The 16,749-nt window shown below is 56.2% G+C and overlaps 1 protein-coding gene across 1 annotated transcript in view; it reads left to right on the forward strand.

The window, feature by feature from the left end:
* Positions 1-16,749, forward strand: part of PDE9A (phosphodiesterase 9A) — a 61,954-nt gene that overhangs the window by 41,667 nt on the left and 3,538 nt on the right. The window contains exons 9-17 of the mRNA XM_014532909.1: positions 27-101; positions 3,251-3,337; positions 5,238-5,342; positions 5,652-5,734; positions 6,828-6,984; positions 11,608-11,721; positions 14,235-14,339; positions 15,014-15,234; positions 15,554-15,762. Coding sequence (XP_014388395.1) covers positions 27-101; positions 3,251-3,337; positions 5,238-5,342; positions 5,652-5,734; positions 6,828-6,984; positions 11,608-11,721; positions 14,235-14,339; positions 15,014-15,234; positions 15,554-15,762 — 1,156 coding nt within the window. The remainder of the gene's footprint in view (positions 1-26; positions 102-3,250; positions 3,338-5,237; positions 5,343-5,651; positions 5,735-6,827; positions 6,985-11,607; positions 11,722-14,234; positions 14,340-15,013; positions 15,235-15,553; positions 15,763-16,749) is intronic.

Raw genomic sequence — 16,749 nt, forward strand, 5'->3', positions numbered from 1 at the left:
GGCTAACGCCCTCCTGTCCTTTCCAGTACCTGCTCTCGCCAGAGACCATAGAGGGCCTGCGCAAGCCGACCTTCGACGTCTGGCTCTGGGAGCCCAACGAGGTGAGTGAGGGAGCCTCCGGGACCGGCGTCTCGGGGACGTGACAGAAGCATCCCCGTCACTCTCCCCCTGGCCTTTCTCCTCTCTGTTCTTTTTGTTGCTTTTTTCACTTGATTCTCCAGATTTTAGTTAAACTGACTCTTGGTTGACTCAGGGGGGGTCCTGGAGACAGAACTCAGGAAGGGGGTGTCAGAGAGGAGCAGGCAGTCAAGGGCAGGGGCTTGAACCCTGGGGTGCTGACTGCAGGTGCTCACCCCCAGGGAGCATCATCGTCGAGAGTCCCCAGGGGCCCTGTACTGACTCCACAAACACCCTCTCAGCTGCCAGCTGCTGCCCACAGACCCCCCGCCCCCCCACTGCAGCTTCTATGGGGAAAGGCGCAGCCGGCCCCCGGACAGGCACACGTACAGGACCTGGGAGACGAGGCACTTAGCAAGATTTTTTTTTACTTTCCCTTTTGCTGAGAAAACACCAAAAAAGGAGGTTTCCTTTGTTTGGTCTAGTTACCAAATCATATCAGTCATACCCGTCTCTTCTGAACCTCAAGAACACAGAAAGTCCCTCATCACAGACATCAGGCCCCCAAAATCTACGGACTGTCCAGCTTTGCAGTAGCAGAGACGCAGAAAGGCTGCCCCCAGCAAGCTGCCCGCCTGGACGAGAGCGGCAGCGGCCACATCCCTGTGACGGCAGGAAAGGGAGGTTCACCAGCGCTGGCCCGTTCCCAGGGCGCTGGGGTCCCCCCCGAGTGAACCCTGCTTGTGCTTTCATTCCTGTTCCCCAACAAAGGGGAAGCCGCGGCAGCACTGACCAGAAACCCGAGATTCCGCCTCCTCCCGCCGCAGCCAGCCTGAGGGGAGGCCGCCTGTGTGCCAGGGATGGTCCCGTAGCAAACACCGGACCAGATGGCGCACGTGCTCCATAACGTCCAGGCCACGTGCAGGCCGGGAGCGTGGATATGAAGGAGCAGGAGGCATTTTAGGGGAGCGGCCATCACCTGCCAGATCAATGCACTGTGAGAAATGGACGGGGTGTGGGAGGCCGCGTGACCTGGAGAAAAGAGAGGTGTGACCTCTGGTCGCAACGGCCGAGACCGTGCAGGTCCCTGCTTCCGGCAGGTGGACAAGCACCACTATAGAGACATCGAGAAAAAGCACGGTCCCTGGAGTCATTTGTCCTCAGCCACGAGGAGCAAGAGGGGAAGCCTGTCCCCTGATGGCAAAGCACCTGTATGGGCATCGCTGCCATTTCTGTCTCCTCTGAGCACAGGGTCATGTGGCCAGAGAGAGAACACGCCCTCACATTGAGAGGTGAAGGATTCATGCATCCATGATGGGAAGGCCGCCTCCCTGTCCTCCGACACGCGGGTGTATGTACCCGCAGGGTGTATGTACATGTGGGGTGCATGTACATGCGGGGTGTACGTATAGCAGCACCAGGGCCAGCGTGGGAGGAGCCAGACAGCTCCCTGCGTGTGGGCTCGGCCTCTGTGTGGCCTGGGGCTCCTGCCAGCACATCTCAGTGGTTCAGAGATTTGTGAGGGGCCTGGTTCTTCCCGCTGCCTGTGGTGACAACCAGAGGTGCCCAAAGGCTGGACCCCGGGCCTCTGGCAAATCTGGGGGTGCAATGAATTTTGGACCATGGGCAGCAAAGATGATCAACTGAAGAGTCACAACTGAAAACTTAGAAATCCCACCTGGCCCCCGAGAAACTGCATCTGGCCACCCACAAAGCACCTCGCACCCTGAGCACGTCAGAGCCCCCAGTGGTGATGGTTCACCTCTCCCTTTGAGCAGGAGAGATGCTGTGCCCAGCATCACCCGGGTCCAGCCCAGGAGTCCATGACCTCACACTGCTGCTGCCCCCGGCAAGCTACTGTCAGAGCTCCCAGGGGCCGGGAAGTGGAGTGTGGCCACCTCTACTGAGCACAGGGCTCACAGGCTGGGCCTCCTGGTCACCTCCTGAGTCCTCCACACTCCCCATCGCCCAGCTGTCCGACCAGGACCTGCCACCAGCTTGGAGACAGATGCATGGCCACATCACTCCTGCTCCAGACACCACACGTGCCTCAGACATGGCACCAGATGGTTTTGTCTGCTGATCATTTCATGCAGCTCCTGGGGGTTGCCTGGAGCGGCGCATGGGCTGGTGGGTGGGGCAAGGGGTGTCGGGGCTGCAGCCCCTCAGTCTGGAGGCCCTGCCATGCCTGCACAGGCACCGGGCAGCTGGAGGATGTGACAGAGGGCAGGGCACAGGTGTGTGGCCCTGGGCAGAGGGGCGCTGGCTGGTGTCAGCTCTGCACACCCCGGTGACATCTTCATTACCCCTACTTTGCAGATCTGTCTCCCTGGGCTTCCCATCTAAGACCTGCTTTCCCAGAAGGCAAAGCCCACTTTGTCAAACTTTCATTTATTAAAAATAATTTAATCTGTCTTCCCTCGCTTAATTAGCTCCAGAGCTCTGAGCGATATTTAAATAGATGATAACAGTGACAGTAAATCCTCTTTGGGACTGAAAACAAAATCTATTTCAACGTGAGCAGGATTTTTTCTTTTTTTTTAGAAGACAGTGAAGTAAGGTTGCAGGGAGGGGAGGGCACTTACCCAGAATGCACTCACCTTCTGGACTAAATTTAACACATTAATAAGTGGCCCAGGGGGCAAATGAGGGTGTTAGGGATGGAAGTTGCTGGGCCCCTTTACCCTCTGGCTCAGGCCTGAGGCGAGTGAAGGGCCTTTCTCTGGGGCACTGCTCTCAGGTCTGAGTTAGATGGAGCCGCGTCCTGGAACATCAGACTGCGAGGTTGACCCACTGAGATTGTGCCTTGTGAGTGGAAATAAATGAAATCATCTCTGATGTGGTCCTTTGGGCGCAGCACACTCCCTCTCATCCAGCCGCTTGCTATTCCTTCTTGTATAGAATTCCATTGACTTCTGAACACTGACTGCTCTTTCAAACCCCCATCCCTTCTGCGGGATGCTGAACCCCCAGTCAATAGGCTTCACTCTCGGGGAACCTGGGCCAGGGAGGGCTCCCCGCTGGGGATGGGCCTGGAGAAGCTGCCCGGCTTGCCCTGCGGGCCTCTCCCGGGATGGTAGGGCCGGGCGGCCCGCGTGCTGTTGACCACCCTTTGCTCTTCCTGTTCCCGCAGATGCTGAGCTGCTTGGAGCACATGTACCACGACCTCTGCCTGGTCAGAGACTTCAGCATCAACCCCATCACGCTCAAGAGGTGGCTGGTAAGTGGCAGCCCCTCCAATACCTCTTGAACACAGTTTCATCCAGTTACATGGGAGTGGCCATCCGGGCACCGTCCTGGTGGCCCTGGGCGCTCATGAGAGTTCTCCCAGGACATTCCGCCGGTCTGTGTCCCCTCCACACACTCCCCCCTGCGCTCCTGCTCCAGGAAGTGAGAAGATGGTGAGGACAGGGCAGACCAGTGCAGGTGCATGTTCTAAAGCAGGGGCATGTGTGTGTGTGTATGTGTGTGTGTGTGTATGAGTATGAGTGTGTGAAAATGTCTGAGTGTGTGCATGTTTGTGAGGAAAGTAGACATGACTATGTACATGTGCAAGTGTTTGCATGTGTATGAGTGTGTTATGAGTGTCTGTGAGTGGGACCATGTGAGCGAGCATGTGTGTGTTCATGTGTGAATATGTGTCAGTGTATGTATGTGTGTGTGAATGTGCTTGTGTAAGTATTGTGTGCGCGAATGTGTGTGTGAGTATGCATGTGTGAGTGTATGTGTATGTAGGTGTATGTGTATGTGAGTATGTCTGTGAGGGTGTGCCTGGAGTGGGGACGGGCCTGGAGAAGCTGCCCGGCTTGCCCTGCAGGCCTCTCCCGGGACGGTAGGGCCGGGCGGCCCGCGTGCTGTTGACCACCCTTTGCTCTTCCTGTTCCCGCAGATGCTGAGCTGCTTGGAGCACATGTACCACGACCTCTGCCTGGTCAGAGACTTCAGCATCAACCCCATCACGCTCAAGAGGTGGCTGGTAAGTGGCAGCCCCTCCAATACCTCTTGAACACAGTTTCATCCAGTTACATGGGAGTGGCCATCCGGGCACCGTCCTGGTGGCCCTGGGCGCTCATGAGAGTTCTCCCAGGACATTCCGCCGGTCTGTGTCCCCTCCACACACTCCCCCCTGCGCTCCTGCTCCAGGAAGTGAGAAGATGGTGAGGACAGGGCAGACCAGTGCAGGTGCATGTTCTAAAGCAGGGGCATGTGTGTGTGTGTATGTGTGTGTGTGTGTATGAGTATGAGTGTGTGAAAATGTCTGAGTGTGTGCATGTTTGTGAGGAAAGTAGACATCTGCATGTTCTAAAGCAGGGGCATGTGTGTGTGTGTGTGTGTGTGTGTGTGTGTGTGTGCGCGCAAGTATGTATGAGTGTGTGAAAGTGTCTGAGTGTGTGCATGTTTGTGAGGAAAGTAGACATGCGTATGTACATGTACAAGTGTTTGCATGTGTATGAGTATGTGTGAGAATGTTATGAGTGTCTTTGAGTAGGACCATGTGAGTGAGCATGAGTGTGTTCATGTGTGTTCATGTGTCAGTGTATGTATGTTTGTGAATATGCTTGTGTAAGTATTGTGTGTGCGCGTGTGTGTGAGTGTGCGCGTGTATGTGAGTGTGCATGTGTGAGTGTATGTGTATGTATGTGTATGTGAGTATGTCTGTGAGGGTGTGCCTGTGTAAAGGTGCGTGTGTGTGCATTTGTACATGTGTGGCTGTGGGTGTGAGTAGTATGTGTGAGAGTGTGTGCATGCGTGAATGTGCATGTATGAGTGTGTGTTAATAGCAGGCTTTTTTAAAAATAAAATACTGCTCAGAACCAAATATTAAAGGTCAGCCAGTCACTGGAACCCAGGTAATCCCCCTGGCTCGGCCCTGGACACAGCAGAATGTCCATGTCCCAGTGTGGCTGCTCAGACACCCTGAGTCTAGGAGCCCACGGTGAAAGCTGGAGGTCTGTCCCCACACCTGCCCTCTGGGCCACCCATCCTCACCTGTCCTCACAGGAGCACTGTTGGCCTCAGGGTCAGACGAGGGCGGGGCAGGGAGCATCTGGGATGGCTAGCGAGGGAGCTGGAGAGGGCGGTGGGCACAGCGCAGGCGGTCAGACCCTTGTCTCCCGCAGCTCTGCGTGCACGACAACTACAGGAACAACCCTTTCCACAACTTCCGGCACTGCTTCTGCGTGGCCCAGATGATGTACAGCATGATCTGGCTCTGCGGGCTCCAGGTGGGTCTGGGGGAGCCCCTCCAGGGGATGGCAGGGACGCACCCCCACCCAGAGGGGACAGCCAGCCTCGGGGCTCCGCAGCAGCTCCTCCACCCTCCAGGGAACCCACCCAGCCCATCAGTGTCATCGCCCACCTAGGCGAGGCGCTTCTGAGTCACTGAGCAAGTGGGCCCCCTCACCCCACCCCAGAGAGGGAACGGGTCCTCTCCCACCAGGCCAGCGGCTGGAGGGGGCTTCATCCTGCCCTTATCACTCGTTTCCCACCCCCCTCCACCCCCTCCTCACCCATCCCCCCCCTCTCTAATCCAGGAGAAGTTTTCCCAAATGGATATCTTGATCCTAATGACCGCAGCCATCTGCCACGATCTGGACCATCCAGGATACAACAACACGTGCGTGCATGGTGACTTTTCGTTTTAAAGGGCCCTCGGTTCAGCTCAATACTCAGACCAGCCCCAAATCGGAGCGTCAGCAGAGGCCTCTGAGCCCCCCAGCACCACCTCCATGGAACACAGCTCCCCACTTTGGAACTTTGTCCAAGGCCTTGGGCCTCCCTGGGGCAGACCCTTAAAGGTTACCAAACCCTACGAGGCTGCCACACCCTCTGTGGTCCTGGCTCCAGGCTGTGCCTCTGCACAGGCCTGAGCCCTGGTGGTACCTGAAGCAGGGCCTGATGCCCACGCGGACAGGGATCTCACTCTGGATCCCACGCCCCCCACGGCCGCCTCCCCACCCTGTTCCCACAGGGACCGTGCCAGGGCTAGGACAGCGAGAGGAGGGTGGGTGAGCGGGGAGTGGGAGGGGTGCACGGTGGGCCGTGGGGCTTTGCTGGAACATTGATCCGTTCCCGCCTCTTGGAGGCAAAGGCACAGAGTCCCACCCACCTGACCGCCGCAGTCCCGACCGCGTGGCATTGGTTTGCGTTCACAGTGACGCATGGCTTCTTTCTATCAGACGTGTGTATCTGTGCACCGAGTTTTATTTTACGCACAATGAGCTCAAAGGTGCCTGAGAACCTTGCTGCCATGGTCAGGACCATGGATTCTAAGGCGTGGGAGCCCGTGGACACCCACTCCCTCAGTGCCCACCCTTGGTGACGGGCCAGCACGGGGCCTGGACCACAGCATCTGACTCTTCTCCCAAATGCCTGCCTTTTGCACGTATTGAAATGTCTGCAAGGTGCCGTACCGAAAGGCCGGGGCGCCTTCAGGGCACCGTAACAGAGAAATGGAGACTTCTGGGTGCTGTCCACCTGGCAGGACTGTAAAAACCTGGGATCATCTCAGTCAAGGGGCAGCAGAGAGTCAGGGAGCCGGGAGAAGTGAGTTCCTGGCACGGGCAGAGTGCAGCCGCCTCTACCAGCCCTTTCACAACTGCTTCCCAGCCCCTACGGGCAGCACTGTACCCCTCAGTGTGTTGCCCTGACACACAGGCACCTCCGAGTGCGGGCTCCTGAGGCTCCTGTCCCCTCACCCCCAATTCCAGGTACCAGATCAATGCCCGCACCGAGCTGGCCGTGCGCTACAACGACATCTCGCCCCTGGAGAACCACCACTGCGCCGTGGCCTTCCAGATCCTCGCCCAGCCCGAGTGCAACATCTTCTCCAACGTGCAGCCCGACGGGTTCAAGCAGATCCGACAGGTATGCAGGGGTGGGGGCACGCTGCCTGCAGGGTGAGGGGGAGTTTGGGGGGACACAGCCAGCACCACCACAAGAGAACCCCTTCTCCGGGCTGAGGCTCCCAGAAGCTCCTGGTCACAGCAGCGCCCACAGGGACCCTGGGTAGCGGGCCTCCCTTCCCACCGCCTCCAAGGCCACATAGCGCCCAGGAAGAGGTGCACGCCCCTGGCCTGCGTACCTGGGATTCCACTGACGGCAGTTCACACCCGGGACTGAACTTATCCTTGGAGATACGCCCTTTCTCCATTGCCACACAAGGAAGTGAGACCCACAGACGCTGGGTAACTTGCCCAGGGAGCACAGGGAGTGCACAGCAGACCCTGGACAGACACACCTGCTACATCCAACCTAGCAGGGCCCTGACCACTGTCCCCTGCCACCCCATGACCCAGTCTGCCCACTGCCCACTTCAGCTAAGAGACTTGACCACTTCTCAGGGCGCTTTGGTAGGAGGCTGAGAGCGCCCCCTGTCCTGAGGCAGACACTTCCACTCACCACAAATGACAGCCCTCGCCCAGGAGGTCCCACCGAGCGAGCGTGACTCTGTGCCCCACCCTCTGACGTTTGCACAGGAGGGAGGACATCAGGGCGACCTTTTGGAGGAATGTAGTAGGTTGAATGGTAGCCGCACCCCTGCCAAAAAAACAAAAACAAATGTATGTCTACCTCCTGACCCTCGGCCTTGTGAAGGTACCCTGAATTGGAAAAAGGTCTTCGCAGCTGCATTGTTAGGATCGCCAGGTAAGACTAGCTTGGGCTAGCCAGGTGGGCCCTAAATCCAACGACAGGTGTCTCTATAAGAGACCGAAGAGGAGAAGACACAGATACACAGACGACAAGGCCATGAGATGACAGAGGCAGAGACTGGAGTGATGTGGACACAAGCCAAGGAATGCTGGGCCACCAGCAGCTGGAAGAAGCAGGGGACCCTGCCCTGGAGCCCTGGGAGGGAGGAGGGCCCTCCTACACCTTGGATTCAGGCTTCTGGCCTCCAGAACCCTGAGACAACACCTTTGTGGTCCTCTGTGTCCCCGGGTCCATGTGGATGGCAGCCTGGGACACTGCACAGGAGCCAAGGTCCGCGTCTCGAGCCACACCCTGACAGTCCATGGATGAAAACCGCACCCATTCGATGTCTTCGTGGCCTTCCCTGAAGATGCACCTGATAAAGGGTCTAGAATCCAGAGCTGGGAACCCTCCCTCCTGATAAGCTTCGCTCGGTCGGAAAACAGCTTCATAAACCACGTTTCCCCACTGGCCCTGCTTCCAGGAAGTTCAGAGCTAAATGTGGTGCTTACTGTCCTCGCTGAATCACCGTTCCCGGCACAGTCCCTCCTCAAGCCCAGGCTTCTGCCTCCCTCCCATGTTTATGGAACCACCGGGCAAGCAAGTGCCACGTGCTGTTCTGAAGAGCCCGAGGGAACCTTTCTCCGAAGCAGGTAAAGGGCAAGTCCTGGAGACAGCACTGCATTGGCTGCTGCCCCTGACGGCTGCCCAGCGACCTGGAATGCATACGACCTGGAGAATCCGAGCACCTGAACGCCCCTTCGTGGGAGACCCAGCGACCCCTGGGAAGGAAGTGCCTGGCTGGAGGAGCGGCTGACCCCACAGCCAGATCTTCCTCGTGTCCGCCATGGGGCACACAGGGTTGTCCTGCCTCAAACGCTTCATGTTCAAACGAGACTTTTTCTGAGAATAAAATCAGCTGTCCCAATTTTTAAAAATATTTTTATTGATTTCAGAGAGGAAGGAAACGGAGAGAATAATAGAAACATCAATGATGAGAGGGAATCATTGATCAGCTGCCTCCTGCATGCCCCCTACTGGGGATCAAGCCCAAAACCCAGGCATATGTCCTGACCGGGAATTGAACAATGACCTCCTGATTTGTAGGTCGACACTCAACTGCTGAGCTATACCAGCCGGGCAGTTGTCCTGATTTTTAATAACATTTTGTCATTGAATATTTTGAGGGCTAACTCCTCACGACATAAGTCCTTTCCTACTACACAATTAAATCTTCACAGGGAAAAGGCACCATTCAGAATGTCAGTCATGCCCCCCTCCTCCAAACATCTGAGATGACCTATGTTGGGTGACTTGAACTCTGCATTTGATGATTGTGGTTTCATTTTTTTTGAAAAAGTAGAACACCATGCTCGGCACAGCGGTGTGTTTGTAAATGCTTGTGGGTGGGTGGGTGGATGGATGGATCTACAGACCAACGGACAGACAGATGGACAAGTTAGATGGATAAATTGATGGGTGGATGAGTGGATTGCATGGATGGATTGGTGGATGGATGGATGGTCAGATGGTCATGGTTTTGAATTATGTTACTTTTAAGCCAACATCTGATTAGTAAGGTAATGGATTATTTATATTAAAAACTCATTTACAAATTCGTTCATAGAAGAATGCTATTGTACATAGTCAGACTTTGATCACTCCCAAGCAATAGGTACACATGTCATCACATACAGATTAGATAACAGGGGAAAAATACCCTTGGAAAATCGGTCATTGACCTCCAACAAGATCTGGAAGGCACACACCACAGGCCTAGACGACTAAACCGCAGGGAAGCCTTTGTCCGCGGCCAAGCTGCCATCCATGAGGACATTGTCCTGGGAGACCTGGTGTGGCTGCTGCTGCTTCGCACACACAGCGCAGGGGGAGGGGTCAGGCTCACCTGGGTCTGAACGCCAGGCTTCCACCCTCCCCCTGCAGCCTGGGCAGGGCCCTCGGCCTCGTCAAATGTCAGCTTCTGTATCTAAAAGTGAACACAGCACCCTAGCTGGTTTGGCTCAGTGGATAGAGCGTAGGCCTGTGGACCAAAGGGTCCGGGGTTCGATGCAGGTCAAGGGCCGGTACCGCAGTTACAGGTTCCCAGGCCCTGGCAGGGCTCGTGGAGAATCCGAGCACCTGAACGCCCCTTCGTGGGAGACCCAGCGACCCCTGGGAAGGAAGTGCCTGGCTGGAGGAGCGGCTGACCCCACAGCCAGATCTTCCTCGTGTCCGCCATGGGGCACACAGGGTTGTCCTGCCTCAAACGCTTCATGTTCAAACGAGACTTTTTCTGAGAATAAAATCAGCTGTCCCAATTTTTAAAAATATTTTTATTGATTTCAGAGAGGAAGGAAACGGAGAGAATAATAGAAACATCAATGATGAGAGGGAATCATTGATCAGCTGCCTCCTGCACGCCCCCTACTGGGGATCAAGCCCAAAACCCAGGCATATGTCCTGACCGGGAATTGAACAATGACCTCCTGATTTGTAGGTCGACACTCAACTGCTGAGCTATACCAGCCGGGCAGTTGTCCTGATTTTTAATAACATTTAGTCATTGAATATTTTGAGGGCTAACTCCTCACGACATAAGTCCTTTCCTACTACACAATTAAATCTTCACAGGGAAAAGGCACCATTCAGAATGTCAGTCATGCCCCCCTCCTCCAAACATCTGAGATGATCTATGTTGGGTGACTTGAACTCTGCATTTGATGATTGTGGTTTCATTTTTTTTGAAAAAGTAGAACACCATGCTCGGCACAGCGGTGTGTTTGTAAATGCTTGTGGGTGGGTGGATGGATGGATCTACAGACCAACGGACAGACAGATGGACAAGTTAGATGGATAAATTGATGGGTGGATGAGTGGATTGCATGGATGGATTGGTGGATGGATGGATGGTCAGATGGTCATGGTTTTGAATTATGTTACTTTTAAGCCAACATCTGATTAGTAAGGTAATGGATTATTTATATTAAAAACTCATTTACAAATTCGTTCATAGAAGAATGCTATTGTACATAGTCAGACTTTGATCACTCCCAAGCAATAGGTACACATGTCATCACATACAGATTAGATAACAGGGGAAAAATACCCTTGGAAAATCGGTCATTGACCTCCAACAAGATCTGGAAGGCACACACCACAGGCCTAGACGACTAAACCGCGGGGAAGCCTTTGTCCGCGGCCAAGCTGCCATCCATGAGGACATTGTCCTGGGAGACCTGGTGTGGCTGCTGCTGCTTCGCACACACAGCGCAGGGGGAGGGGTCAGGCTCACCTGGGTCTGAACGCCAGGCTTCCACCCTCCCCCTGCAGCCTGGGCAGGGCCCTCGGCCTCGTCAAATGTCAGCTTCTGTATCTAAAAGTGAACACAGCACCCTAGCTGGTTTGGCTCAGTGGATAGAGCGTAGGCCTGTGGACCAAAGGGTCCGGGGTTCGATGCAGGTCAAGGGCCGGTACCGCAGTTACAGGTTCCCAGGCCCTGGCAGGGCTCGTGGAGGAGACAAACAATCAATGTGTTTCTCTCACATCAATGTTCCTCTCTGCCTTTCCCTCTCTCTTCCACTCTCTAAAAATCAATGGAAAAATATCCTCAGGTGAGGATTAACAAAAATAATAATAATGAATAAAATGAAAATGAGGACAGTGATTCCTAGACACACACAGGGCTGGCATGAGGACTCATTGGCTTGGTGTGTGCAGAGGGCTCAGCACACAGTCGGCGCTCAATGGGGAATCCTTGGGATTTGCCCGGTGTTCATGCTTTGCTCTTTCGCTCTTCAGGGCATGATCACATTAATCTTGGCCACTGACATGGCCAGGCACGCAGAGATCATGGATTCCTTCAAAGAGAAGATGGAGAACTTCGACTACAGCAACGAGGAGCACATGACCCTGGTGAGTAGGCTGGTTTCACCTCGGGGGTGGGGGAGCTGGTGAGGGAGTCCTTCCTCCAGCTCAGACCAGAAACCGAGAAACCACAACTGCTACTTGCCTTGGGGGGAGATGCCGATAAAGCTGGTTTTCAAAGGTCCCAGTCTCACCAGGAAGGCCGCCTGCTGGGAACCTCCCCTGGTAAAGCTCCGTCGTGGCTACCGGCAGCGTTTTTGCACGCTCCCCTCATTCTGGTGTGAGGATAGTAAGCGGGTGAAGGCGATTCATCTTGCTCTGGTTTCCTGAGAATAAAGTTGGCTCTCCCACAGAGGACAGGCCCGGAAAACATGCTGAACCCAGCCTTTCGGAGGGCAACTTGGGGACCCGGTGGCCCAGGCCTGAAGCCTTGATTCAGCTCCCCTTAGGACGGCCGTGCCCTGCTGGCCCCAGCCTGGTGTCGAGGGCAGCGTCCCCCCGAGGCCTGCCAGGCAGAGCCCTATTGCCTGTGGCCTGCAGCTCGACTCCTCACACAGGAGACGAGAAAGGCCTGGGTCGGTTCCCAAGAAGCCATGGGGCAGGGCGACGAGGGAAGGACCGAAGGGCAGCGCTCACCTGGAGGTTCAGCTGAAGTTGAGCCAAGTCAGGTTCCCCAAGGCCCCCCTCCTGGGAGAGCAGCCCAGGCAGATTCGGGGCCCACAGCCCGGGTGGACCCGCACCAGACTCTGAGTGGCAGCCAGCACTGACCTCAAACACTGGCAATTCCAGGTGACAGTCGCTGGGCCTGGAGCAAGTCATTGGTGCTGCAGCCGGTCCCAAAGGCACTCACGTGGCTGGCTCAGGTGGAAACGCTCTGGCTGAATCCTTGGGCCTGGCGAGTCTCCATCCGAGGGACCAAATGCATGCCCAGCCTCACCAGGCTCGGAGGGAGTCAGGTGTCCTGGGAGGACCAGATAGGCACCCAACTAGGGAACAGCACAAACAAGATGTGGCCGGGCACAGGGCGGCGCTGTGGGGGCTAAAATCGGGGGCTGGGGTGGCCAGGAAGGCTGGAGAGAGGGGCCAGAGCAGGACCTGGAAGGACGCAGGGGGAGAAGAGGCTTCTGCAGGGTGGCGGCTTTGGCCGGGTTCAGAGACAGAGAGCCCGGCTAGCACAGGGAAGACCCGGGCCTGGAGCAGGGGGCAGAAGCTAATGCCACCTCTGACATTTGTGCAGTCTTGCTAACCCTGGGCTGCGGGGGACAGGAGGAATCTGCGGTTGCCCGTCCTATTCAGGGGTTGGGGCACCAAGGCTATGCCCTCACTGCTTTTACATTGAGGGTCCCCTTCACCCTATTATTTCTAATGTGCCGCTTTGTCACGGGGGGGGGGGGGGGGCCCCACCCGGCGCGGGGGGGGGGGGGGGGGTCCCAGCACTATCCACTCCTATTGCCCTTTCAACCTCTGATTCCTATCGTCACATGAGTAAGAGTCTGGAAGCTTTGGCTAGAAATAAATGATCAAGATTCATTCAAGGATCTTAGGATTTGCCAACCAGAAACACAGCTAAGCCAAAACCCAGAAATGTCCGGGAGAAGAAAGAAAAGCTAAGAGTACTTATAGCAAAGTGTACATTCTGGAGAAGGACCAGTCTGCATTTTTGGCCCTCGGATTGGTCCAGATGGTCTGGAGGATGGACGCCAGGAGGTCTGGTCACGTTCAGCGGTCTGGATTCGAGAACATTCTTTTCTTAGTCCTTCTGAGGTAATCAATCAGAGGATTACCTGCAGGTCTGCTGTATGTCCAGGCATTGACACGGGACTGGAGAGTTCAAGTGCAAGTTCCCAGCTGGTTAGAACAAGACTAGAATCATCTCCTCCTGCCTTAGGCAACGTGATTTTAATAATTTAGCAGCTTGACTGTAGTGGCTCCATTATTCATCACTAATGATGCCTCTCTACACTTTTTCCTGTCTCTTCAATAATCAAGAACTTCATAATGCATATTCGTATGACAGAAGGTTCTCGTGTTAAATGGGCTGTTCTACCACTCAAGGTCCCGCCGAGAAAACATTCTGAGCCCTAGCCGGTGTTGCTCAGTGGATAGAGCATCAACTTGAGGACAAAGAGTCCCAGGTTCGATTCCGGTCAAGGGCACGTACCTCAATTGCAGGCTCCTCCCCGGCCCGGGCCCTGGTCAGGGCACATGCAGGAGGCAACTAATCGATGTGTTTCTCTCACCTCGATATGTCTTTCCCTCTCTCTTCCACTTTCTCTAAAAATCAATGGAAAAATATCCTTGGGTGAGGCTTTAAAAAAAAAAGAAAGAAAAACATTCTGATCCTATGGGGGTGCAGTGATACCCCTCATTCTCCCCAATTGAGGCTGAGGGTCTAGGTGCAGACCGCCAGGGCCCCCACCACAGGCGCCCTGGCTGAGCCATGGAGGGGCAGCAGAGCTCAACCCCGTCCACAGCCCCACCCGCTCCTGGGGGGCAAGTCCAGCCCAACAGCGTGAGTTCCGGTCTGCGCACCATTGCTGACCCCAAGCCTCTTCTTGCAGCTGAAGATGATTTTGATAAAATGCTGTGATATCTCTAACGAGGTGCGTCCGATGGAAGTCGCAGAGCCTTGGGTGGACTGCTTATTAGAAGAATACTTCATGCAGGTAAGAGTATTTTATGGGAATAGTTCATGCACAGCAGTCACGCCTCCAGGCGCTCTGCTTGGCCCCTTACGTGAGGCCCAGTTTGAATCGTGGCAGGTGGGTCACAGTGGACACAGATGGGTCGGCAGAAGTGCCTCGCGCCCCCAGAAAGCCTTCACAGCAGGCGCACAGCAAACAGGAGCGAGGCTGTCATTTCAGACCTGAGAGGCCGTGGCTGCCTGGGAAAGCTAATGCTGTGAAACTGCCGCCTGTCACCACTAAGCGAGCCGCTCTGAGGGGCTCACATGTCAGACAACGGCCTGAAGGTCAAGAACTGCAGAGACAGGAAGGGCTCCCGGGGGCAGCCGGGGAAGCTCTGATGAGCCGGAGGGGTGTCCACAAGCTACTTCTGCCACGGCGCATTCTTGTGACCCACTTCATTGGCCTCCTCCTGTGCCCTCCCCTCAGTCCTCCCCCCACGGCCCTGCACGGCCCTGCACACCCGATGTAGCACTCAGAATAGCATCATCTTTTCAAACAAGTGGTAATTGTTATTACTGATTTACATAACGCGCCGCGGTTGGGCTGGCTGCGGCATATTAGCTCATATTTCTCCTCCTCGAAGAACAGTGATCCCCAGAGCCCCCCAAGTTCCCTGCGTGTTTCTTTAACGTCGCGTCTGCTGCACTCCCCAGAGCGACCGCGAGAAGTCGGAAGGCCTTCCCGTGGCCCCTTTCATGGACCGGGACAAAGTGACCAAAGCTACGGCCCAGATTGGGTTCATCAAGTTCGTCCTGATCCCCATGTTTGAAACAGTGACCAAGGTGAGTGACCATCACCGCACCCGGGGCAACACGACAGACAGTGAGAAACACGGGAGTGCACAGCCGTGCACACACATGCACACGCCGTGCACGCATGCTCACACACTCGCTCACACACTCGCCCACACACTCACACACTCGCCCACACGCTCACACACTTGCCCACATGCTCACACACACATGCACACGCTGTGCACGCACACTCACACACTCGCCCACACACTCACACACTTGCCCACACGCTCACACACTCGCCCACACGCTCACACACACATGCACACGCTGTGCATGCACGTGAACTGTAACTGCCCGCCGGACACCCCACCTGAAGTCCCCCTCCACCTTAACACCAACACGCCCAACACTCTCCCCCCCACCTCTCACTTGCCCTCCCGCCTCCTGCTCCCCCAGCAGCACACCCACAGAACCTCCCGGCTTCCCCTTCCTGCGCCACCACAGCCAGCCTGCTAGTCCCCATGGAGACCTCCTCCGAGTGGCCCTCCACTCGCCGGGCACCAGAGGAGCCTGTGTTAGCTCCTCTCACCTTCACCTTCGGAAGAACCTCCTAAGTGGTCCCATCTCCATCTCGCTCACTCCACCCAGCACACGGCTGTCACCAGGTTAACCTTCAGGAAGGAGGTCTCCACCTCTCTCCTGAACCCTCCATGGCTCCCCACTGCCCCAACATAGGCCCATGGTCCCCCGTCCTCCATAGCACCTCTGTCTGGCAGGACGGCCCGCAGCTCCAGGTCCTGGCCTTTCTTCCAACATTTACCGCCAAGTGCATCCTTCCCTCCCCTGGGCCCCCAGCCTCACATGCTGCTCCCTCCATCTTCCAGAACCAGCTCAGCGCTCCTTCCTTAAGCCCCGGGCACTGTTGCTTCTCGGGAGCTGCCTTCTGGCTCACAGCGTTCTCTCCACACACTGCGCCTTCACAGCGGGCGAGCAGAGCTGGTCCCGGCTGCAGTGATGCGACCACGGGCCCACCCTCCCCTGCAGTAGGGCGGAGTGTGACCTTCCCAGGAGGATAGCTGTGTGCACAGGGCCCCGGGGGGAGGGGCACCCTGTGCTGAGTCTCAGCGAATGTCCTACAGGCGGACAGACTGGAGGACAGAGCCGCTCAGGCTGGAGGGCAGGCGTGAGCGAGTCCCTCCAGGCTCTGGGGCTGTCGGGGCCGAGTGGGTGAAGTTGGCTTTGGAAGATGAGAAAGTGCAGTGTGGACAGTTGGGGGGCAGGGGGACACAGGAGGGGAGAAATGGGGACCCCTGGGCTGAGTCTCAGCGAATGTCCGACAGGTGGACAGACTGGAGGACTCAGCCGTTCAGGCTGGAGGGCAGGCGTGAGCGAGTCCCTCCAGACTCTGGGGCTGTTGGGGGCCAAGTGAGTGAAGTTGGCTTTGGAAGATGAGAAAGTGCAGTGTGGACAGTTGGGGGGCAGGGGGACACGGGAGGGGAGAAATGGGGAGGAAGTGGCTTCTACCAGGTCCCTGTGAGAAGCAGGAGACAGCGGGGACCGTGGAACCAGGTGGGCAGGTGGCAGGCGTGAGGGGCTCCAGGAACCATTGACCCGACAGTGTCAGAGCCTCGGTCACCTTGGATGCCGTAGAG

Source organism: Myotis brandtii, unplaced genomic scaffold (assembly GCF_000412655.1).
Source record: "Myotis brandtii unplaced genomic scaffold, ASM41265v1 scaffold923, whole genome shotgun sequence".
Taxonomy (NCBI): domain Eukaryota; kingdom Metazoa; phylum Chordata; class Mammalia; order Chiroptera; family Vespertilionidae; genus Myotis; species Myotis brandtii.